Source organism: Coptis chinensis, chromosome 6 (genome assembly GCF_015680905.1).
Source record: "Coptis chinensis isolate HL-2020 chromosome 6, ASM1568090v1, whole genome shotgun sequence".
In the NCBI taxonomy this organism is placed as follows: Eukaryota; Viridiplantae; Streptophyta; class Magnoliopsida; order Ranunculales; family Ranunculaceae; genus Coptis; species Coptis chinensis.
This window is the reverse complement of record NC_141461.1, coordinates 37,091,504-37,100,741: the sequence shown is the minus strand read 5'-3', so window position 1 is coordinate 37,100,741 and position 9,238 is coordinate 37,091,504. Positions and strand designations below refer to the sequence as shown.

The following is a 9,238-nucleotide window of genomic DNA, read 5'->3' as shown; positions in this document are numbered from 1 at the left end:
TCAGAGACAAAATTTATACTATTTTGAAACTTTGCTCATATAACTAGAATTTCTTCTACGTAATTCTAAAGACTCTAGTTGAGTAGTTGTGCGGAACTACAATACCAAGTAGTACCGGTGATGAAATTTGAAGGTATACAATTTAGTTAAATCTTTGTATGAGTTGATTCAAGCCTATAAATGGCATGAGCAGCAATTCAACAACATATTAGTGTCATATGGATGTCAAAGTACCGTTGTTGATAAAAAAAAAATGTGTACTTTCTTTAGAGCAAAAAGCAAGACATATGTGTTAATCTCTTTTATTTAGATAATTTAATATCATGAGTGCTAGCATTGAGAATGTGTATGAGACAGAGAAATTCCTATTTGAAACACGCCATAAACCGTCATTGAAAATGATAGTTTATTATGTTGTTAAACTCATTTCTATAAATCGCTATATTCAATTGTCAAGATGTTGACGTTTGAATATGGTTGAAAGGCCACAACCGCATACCTTAAACCGGGCCGCGGATGGTATAGGGAATTTCGGGCACTACTGTAATTGAATGACGGGTGAATATAGGAATTAAAACTCATGTTGGTCTCATTATATTGTTATAGCACTTAGTAGAAATATTTTTCATTGAAAAGTATGGGTATTATGATAGTAAGCATGTGTTAACACATTTTGTGGCAAATATCCATCTTATGAAAAATAATCTCCTTGTGTTTTCTCATACTAAATATGTCAATATCATTGGTAGCCAATTGTACTTGATGGATAATGTATGTGAGACATGACATTGCCTACATTAATGGCATACCGAAATGATAACCCATTGTGTCCTTATAAGGAACTTTGATGTATATTGTCGATTATCCAAGTACTATAGCAAAGCCATTGATTATGGGTCGATATTTAGTAGATTTCCATCATTGTTAGAAGGGTAATATGTTATAAACCGGATCCAAGAATGTTTATGTGTTTACCTTTGGTGGAAATTGAATGTCTTGGATATCATCCAAGCTTTTAATCGCCTTTAGAAAAGGCATGTGATGATCTTTGAGTGGGTTAGCAACCTCTTGGCAAATCTTCCCATTGGCTCTAAACAAACATCGATGTGTATATGCTTTGCAAACCGTCTCATTGCAATAGCTAAGACATGTTATCTTATGTGCAATGGGAAAAGAATACATGTAAGTTGAGATATAACTTAATCAAGCAAAACCGCTAGAGATTATGTTAGGTTGGACTTAGTTTGGCCACATGTGTCTAACTCGCACCACTTCTTTGGAGGCAAGTGGTTATACGTCGAGGGGATGGGACTTTTGCCTTAGATAGAGGGCTTATTAATCGGCAAGAACCCCACCTATGTGATTGGAGATCCCATGAATTAGGTTCAAAGGGAAAAACAAGTCACCTCGCCGCCCGGTATGCTATTGTCTTTCTTTGAGACGCCCCACCCCCTATGACTAGATAGCATTATTGTATACTTTGTATAACTTGAATAGCAATAAGAAAAGGCCGAAGTTATTTTACTCTTAATGGAATCCATAGTCCATTATTTTTTATGAGATAGTATATTCTAACCGCTATGTACACTTGATGGATATCCACCTACGTGAATGTAGAACTGGGTCGGTTCTTATGAGTATTCGTGCAAGTACTCTAGAGCATTCACATAACATAAGGCGTAGCCAAAAGGGCCAAAAAGCAACACCTTGAGCAACGTGCATATAATGAAAGAGCAATGTGGGTGTATGTCCTCTATTTTACTACAAGGGAATGTTGGTTCAAAGATTTTTTAATCCACCACTTTCACGTATTATAAGACATGTTACCCTACGACCGTTCAAGCCCGTAAAACACCAGATCTTATGCATTGTTTTTTCGATTCTCTCGGCATTTCGTTAACCCATTTCTTTTGTAATATCCTATTCCAAAAAATAGTGGGGACTATTAGTATTTTGAAATAGTGGGGGATTGTTGGAATCTCTTGTGTATTTCTAAATACTAGTGTGTGTGTGTGCAAAGTGGAGGAGATGAACAAATGGTATTCTCGCCACTTTAGTGCATAGTAGATAGTCCCACATTGGTTATCCACCACATCGGGTGGGGTTCGGCCTGGGCTTGGGCTTCTTGTTGTGGGTAGTGGTTTGACCCGATAGCCTTTAAACTTGTTTTGCCTTTTTCTTGAAAAAGCAAGTTTCAGGTGTTCTATTAGGAGTTGGTCTCTCTTTCTCCTAACCTCTATAAATGGGACGTGTGAGTCCATAGAGAAAAAATAGACTTGATCAAAAACTCAACTCGAGAGAAACGTAAAACTCAAACCATTCCTTTCTTCTTCTCTTCTTCTTCGTCTTGAGAGAGAGTTATATTGTTGTTCTAGAGGTTAGTCCGTTCTAGTGCAAAGTCGTTTGTTAACCATTGAATCCTCGTGAGGAAGGCGTTTTGTTGTCTTTTCTCGCACCATTGGAAGGGCTTAAATCTTTCTTTAAGGGGCGACTTAATCACCTTGGTTATTCCCGATTTCGGCCCTATCCTTGTTTTCATCAAGCATCGTTCTTCATCGTTTCTACTTTGGATTCTTTGTGTTCATACAACTATTCTAACAGTTCACAATTCAGCCTACTATCTCGGTTGAAGGTTTCACCCTCATTTTGACTTGGAAAAATAATCACCTAGATATTCACTTTTATATTGGGCAAATGTTTTGAACCATAAAGAGGTGAATAAAGTTCCATTCCCACCATATCCACCAGCATTAGGAATGTTCTTAATTCCAAAAATAATTCATCGTCTTGAGAATTGATATAGAATTCGATGGATAATGAACTGAGATAGAATTCGATGGATAATGTTTTGAAAAGTCGTGAAAATGATTGCAATCCATTTTGCTAATTAATGACAACACGCATGAACTTGGGATAACTTCCACACTTCCACCAATACCACCCTATCAAGTATCACCATATGTTTTCTTGCTGTCGACATAAATCCACAGTTAGTTGTTTTTTTGTTCCAATAAAACGACGGCATTATCTTAGTGAACACTTTGCATTAATACAATATATATATAATAAACACAATGCAATGCGAAAATTATGATTTAGCAAAACCGAAAACTGAGATGGATTACTTTGTTAAAAACATTATCAACGTACAAAAGTATGCCTGCAGCCTCAACTTCTCAAGTCAAACTGTCAAACACGACAAATCTCGATAATTAATTAAAATGACAACAGAGAACATAGATAGGACACATTAAATTTAACCATCAATATTACATTGAGGAAAGCCTTGGATAGTCTTGACAAACAAAGAACTGAAAGCATCCATCTCGATCTTGTTACGAACCACACCAACTTCAACAGCTCCAATTTCATTCGGGCACTCACTAAGAGATATAGCTCCTGTGTCAGCAATAGAAACAACTTCAACTTTCTTTGGAGTTCCCCATCCAAAGTCTGTTTCATAAACACCCAACTTTGTTGAACCCGCAACTGAAACTAAACAACCTTCCATTGCCTGAAGTTTGTTTTCCAAGATAATCGTTTCCAAATTATTCATTAATTTATCTGCACTGTCCACGTTTTTTATCGCCTTCCCAAGGAGTTCTGCTGCAATGGCTATTCCATCTAGCCCAATCAAATCACCTCGTTTAGCTGATGCGATCCCTGCAGTAAGACAGTTACCGAAATATGTTTTAGGTAAAGGCGGGTCTAATTTTGGTCTACAATCAATTGGGAAAAGTATATTTTCTTTTTGATCCCCATATGCATTGGCTACAACATCTTGGCCCCATCTTGCTTTTACCAAGCATACCCAAACATAAGAATAAGTTACTACAAATGTGGATAAATGCAACGGTGGAGTACTGAGGCGCGTCAATATCCATTGTTTGAGTCTCTTGATGTCAGACTGACCCAGCACAAATGTGGCTCGAACCTTGTCCGCAAGATTATCTGGACTGTTTTCTGGAACTGGAGTGTTGAAAGTCTCCTTATTGATGTTATATCGGTTGTTCGTGACATCCAAGAGAATCATTTCTAAACCCTTGGGGTCTTTAACTATGGTTCTGTCGTAGCATGGAGGCGACTCGATTATCAAAGCAGTGTCGCCTTGTAATCTACAAACCGATGCCCACGACTTGATGAACTGACTCACTGTCCCGCCATCTGCACTTGTGTGATTATAGGTGACACCGATACACATTCCCTTATGAGGTGACAAGGTTACTTGCAAAGCTAATACAGAAGCAAGTTTACTGTTAGACATGTTGAGCAAGTCAGGAACAAGGGGATGCAACTGATTCGCATCTTTTACATGGTTACCAGCTAATTGATGGAAGTCATAATCCGACTCGGCCACAGTGAAAGAAACTGAGTCCCCGTCGTTGTAAAGGATTTCGGGTTTTGTAGAATCTTGAGGCCATGTAAGATTGCCAGCAAAAGGGAAGAAGTGTTGGAGAGTGAGGGAAAGAGAGTGTTTCATGTTGGGAAGGATGGTGTCCATGAAATAGGACTTGGGGTGGTTGAATTCATACATAAAGAGGCGTTGGACAGGAGACAGAGACAAAGGAAGCCAAATTATGTCGAAAAAGGTGAGAGGGAGAGATGTTTTAGGGACTGAACCAAATGGTGGAGAGATTTGGCATTGTTCCAGCACATCTACTGTGTATGGCAACTCCATAGATACTTTCAGTAAGTGAGGAAGAAACTATTTTCCTGAAGTGTCGACAAGCCAGGCTTAGCTATACAAGACTTATTTGTAGCTCTTCTTGGAAGATTGAAGACAAACTCTGGTGTCCTCTTTCTTTCACGAAGGCTGAAAATGAATCTCATCACTTCATTTGGATATATTCTCATTGGATACACTCATACACATCGTTTCTAGACTTAACAAAAAGGCAAAAACCATGGTCGGTATATAAATGTTTGGCAGTTTTGACCATTGACATTATCTTACCCGTGACCCGAATATAATAAACTGATTTTATAAACATCGGATCAGGCTATCCGAGTTGTTGGTACTTGGAGTAGGTGTAAATGTGTAATCTAAGACCATTAATACTGAGTAGTTGAGAATGCTCCCAGTGACCCACGTCAGTCCTTTTTTTTTCTCTCAGACTGACACATCAGATTTTACCTAAAAAAATGAATTCTACGTCCTTTTTTGGCGATTTTAATTGTTGGTAACCCAAAATACATAAAAACCCAAAATAGATAAGTAGATAAAAACTTCTTTCTTAAATCTTATCTCCATTCTTAAACAAAAAGAATTACCGTCAATCCACTTATGTCAAGCACTTGAATATTATATATGATCATTATACAGGGAAGAGCAATGAAATAACATTCAGCATGGTGGTTGCAGTTAGTCATGACAAAGAAGGGTTAACAACTCAAGAAACACGACATGCAACTACAAAGTTCAAAGAGTTCTCATTCAACTTTAATGATTTGTTAACTTCGGATGGTGGTTGTAAAAATAATAAATTCAATGAGTTTGTATGTGAGAATGGTATTCCTCTAAAGTTCTGGAATACATTTCAGAAAATGCTATCTATTTTCACGCATAATATTGCACAAGCAGCATTGGAAAAGAGTCCTAGACCTGATAAAATAAGATTGGCTTTGGAGTTGGAGGTTCGTACAGAGACGGTTGTAACTTGTGAAGATGAAAAACTCATGTGTCCATCAGTCGAAAGCAGACACAACTTGTGGATATGATGGTTGTTTGGAAAGAGAGGTGTTGATGGAAGAATGTCCAATATGTTTGAAGGAGTTATGGATGGAGATGCAAGCACATATTCCATAGAAGATGTCTTTATACATGGTTGTCAAAGCCTGAATATACTAATACATGCCCGTATTGTCGCCAATGTATTTTATTGTTTCATGGTAGACGGTTTTTGCTTCTTCAATCATGTGCGCAGATGTTTGTGAGGCAGGTAATATGTTACTCTTCTCATATCTCTTTCCACATATTTCTTTGTCCTGCCTTTGTGTGTAGTAATTAGAGCCATTGGCTTCATAGGTGCACCTACCACACTACAGTTGGCTGATTAACATCATTTACCCCTGCTTATATAGACCGATATTGGAAGGATAATAATGTCAGTAAACTCTCTGCAGAGTCATCAAGACATTTTTAAAATGTTCCGACCCCTCAATATTCTTCATGATGCAGATTATAATTGGAATTCTTCTGGTGAAAACCCATTTTCTCAAGCAATCAAAACCATTTGGGAGTACGTAATGCCAATTCTATTAATAAAGTTATTAAGCCTCTTCTTTCAAAGATAAACCCTATGGAAGATAAGCTTTTCACTCTCAAGATTGAGTCGTTGCAGGCAGATAAGAAAAGACTGGAGGCACAAGTGGCTGATCATTCAAAAGTCTTAGCTAAACTTGAGTCAATAAGAACGAAGCTAAAGATGCTGAAGAAAAAGATTAGGTTAGATGAAGAGCATACCAAGGAACAACTCTCCATGCTTCAGGACAAGGTTTCCGACTTAAAAGATCAGGAATACGGCATTGTTGGGAGGGATGTAGACATTGGAAAAGGCTTACAGAGATTAAAAGAATTGGAGGAAGAATCATCCGGGCTTAAAATGGCCAATTCAAGATTGCAGGGTGTAAATTCTGAGCTTTTAAGGAAGCTCGAATCCACTCAAGTCCTTGCTACTTCTGTTTTGGAGCTTCCAGAGGTAAGGATTTTATTTTATTTTCAAGGTTTCCCTTTTATAGAGTTTTGTTTCGTTGTTTTGCCTGACAATAATTAGAGCTTTTATTATTAAAATGTAAATCAGTTTGCTGCATTTGTAACAAAAGTTACTCCAAAATTAAAAACAACTTAAATACCATACCCTAAAATACTATTTTTTTTTAAAAGAAACAATAAAAATAGCAATTAATTCGAGGATAAAATTAAGGGTAGAAGCATTAGATTGCATCAGTTGCAATTTGTGCAAATTTGATCTTAGAATTTTGACCTTACGTTGTCTTAATTCTCTTTCTTATTTTCCAAGTCACATTAACAGGGATATGCACGTCGGTGTCTGACACGGTGACCATTATGAAGTAAGACAGAGGGACACAACTAACAAAAAATAAAACTATCACTATTCATTAGTTATACAACTAATTCTTGGTCTCAATACCTTATAAAGTACCTCCTTACAGATAATGAACAATGAAAGTGGCATATCATGGAGTTGAAACTATATAAATAGATTATGCACGACACGGAATTTTTTGAGTATATGAAGTGTCCATGTTAGTTAGCTTATTTTGCATCAGAAGTGGTCACTGCTATTACTTAACGATCTATTCTTTGTTATAGGAGTTGATCTTATTCCCCAAGGATGGAGTAGGAGGGGCCCAAACGTCCTGCAGGAAGGTTATGGAATTGTAGCCGTCCTTCCTGAGCAAGGAATATATCTAGCAGCATCTATATATCGACCTGTGCCCCAGGTTTTTTTTTAGTAGCATGTATATTTCTTTGGAATGGATACATGTGCCTCTTTGTGTATAGGCTGTAATCATCTGATAATAGGCTGCGAACCTACACAAGGAATTAATGCTGATTTTTTGTGATGTTAATCCTCACAATAATTTAGTTCATTTGAGGGTTGGCGCCTTTTTAACAACTTAATAAATATCTGATCATTTGTGAGGATTATCTTTATGGTGTAGAGATCATATTTACGAAAAATCAACCTTTTGTTCCCTTTTTAGGTTGGTCAGTCAGTTCCAAGATATAAACTGAGATATAAAACGAGATGGTCATATAAATATAACATATATATCCCATCTCCAACAAAAAAATTAATAGTGAACAAAATATTCACGAGTTTGTATTGTTGAATTGATACATCCTATGGCTATGCCGTTTGAAGGTCCAGTGACTTAATGGTTTATTTGCATCATGGATTTAAAAATATCTTTCACTTTACTTGGTTGTATACGATCAGTTTTGCCTTGCAACAGTTTTTTTAAATTTGAAAATGTAGGGTGAGCCATACATAAACCCAATTGAACCGTGACTAAAGGGACTAACTTTTTATATTTTTGGGTTTGCTTTTCGATCTCGATCCGGTGAAACTTTTGCGCTTTCATCGATAAGGTTGCATCTTGGGTAAGCTCTATGCCTTTTGCAATCTATTGTTTGTTATATGCATCCATGTGCAATGTAGCATGTCTCTTTGTGTGGATCACCATACATCTGAAACTCAAGTTGTTTTTTGCTTACCACTTTTGATGATTTTAACAAACTATATCTGATGTGTTGATTTTAGTTTAAATTTTAAAACCATTTGCATTCTGAATTATAATGTTTTTGCAGGAATAATGGGTTGCTTGCTTTTGTGGAAATTTTTCTTAAGGATCACTTCTTACCTACGATGTTTGTAGATTACCGGAAGGGCGTTCAGCAAGCTATCTCAAGCAAGCGACTATGTGTACCTGGAAGAGAGTCCAGGAGGCCCTAATCAAAGCAAAAGAATCCTTGGCGTCAGCAGTACTCAAGCGCAAAAGAGCCCAGACATTAATGGAAAATGCCGATTTGTCAACTTAATTATTTCGCTGCCATGGCACTGAGGATTGCCGAAACAATTCAACAAGCAGAGTCTTTTGACGCTACTACTGTTTGCTCACTGCCTGGTAAGTTGTCAACTGAATGATGTAAGCACAGAGTGCCGATGCAACCTCAATATGGTTTAATTCCAGATTGATTGGTCTTGCGCCCTTTTCTTTGGCTTTTAGAAGTCGAGTCCGAAGTGGTGTACCTCAAAGTTTTTTGTAATTTTGTATAGATGATGAATATATGTAGAGATTGTATATCGAAGAAGGGTGGGGCAGAAGATTTTTTTTTCTTAGATAGCTCAAATTTTTTTGAAATACTCTTACCATTCGGGATTAGTTTTATCACTTTTCAGCTAAAGAGATTTTATACTGCAGTCATACACGTGTAACATCCCCATCTTGCTTGGGTACACGACTTTAAGTGAATAGAGCCAATGATCAAAGTCAAGAAGAAGCAAAAAGAAATTCTCCTACGTATCAATCGTACTACATCCATTAATGTGTATGAAGGACAAGTTAGGCACAATGCAATAATCACCTCATTACAGGACTTCACCAGTTTAGGCTGAAAAGGCCAACACTTAGTCGTCATTGGTGACCAAATGCTAATGGTACTATTTTTTTTTTACCAACATAATATGGTCACTTCTCTTTTCTTTCTTTT

General features: G+C 37.1%; 2 protein-coding genes across 3 annotated transcripts; one reads left to right on the top strand and one right to left on the bottom strand.

The window, feature by feature from the left end:
• Window positions 1-3,094: 3,094 nt before the first annotated feature.
• Window positions 3,095-5,067, bottom strand: LOC147492820 (malonyl-coenzyme A:anthocyanin 3-O-glucoside-6''-O-malonyltransferase-like). The gene is made up of 2 exons (XM_086565271.1): window positions 3,865-5,067; window positions 3,095-3,663 (listed from the first exon to the last, which is right to left on the bottom strand). Exons 1-2 carry the CDS (start codon window positions 4,676-4,678, stop codon window positions 3,257-3,259), a joined length of 1,221 nt encoding a protein of 406 aa, XP_086421397.1. The 5' UTR covers window positions 4,679-5,067; the 3' UTR covers window positions 3,095-3,256.
• A 212-nt stretch (window positions 5,068-5,279) lies between these two features.
• LOC147492819 (protein CHUP1, chloroplastic-like) lies at window positions 5,280-8,913 on the top strand. 2 transcript variants are annotated; one of them, XM_086565967.1, is made up of 4 exons: window positions 5,280-5,939; window positions 6,179-6,698; window positions 7,334-7,464; window positions 8,336-8,913. In XM_086565967.1, the coding sequence occupies exons 2-3, from the start codon at window positions 6,300-6,302 to the stop codon at window positions 7,403-7,405; spliced, it is 471 nt and encodes a 156-aa protein (XP_086422093.1). In that variant the 5' UTR covers window positions 5,280-5,939; window positions 6,179-6,299; the 3' UTR covers window positions 7,406-7,464; window positions 8,336-8,913. The 2 variants fall into 2 exon arrangements, with proteins under 2 accessions (XP_086422093.1, XP_086422095.1); XM_086565969.1 differs by lacking the exon at window positions 5,280-5,939 and having other exon boundaries at window positions 5,958-6,698.
• The last annotated feature ends 325 nt before the right edge of the window (window positions 8,914-9,238 follow it).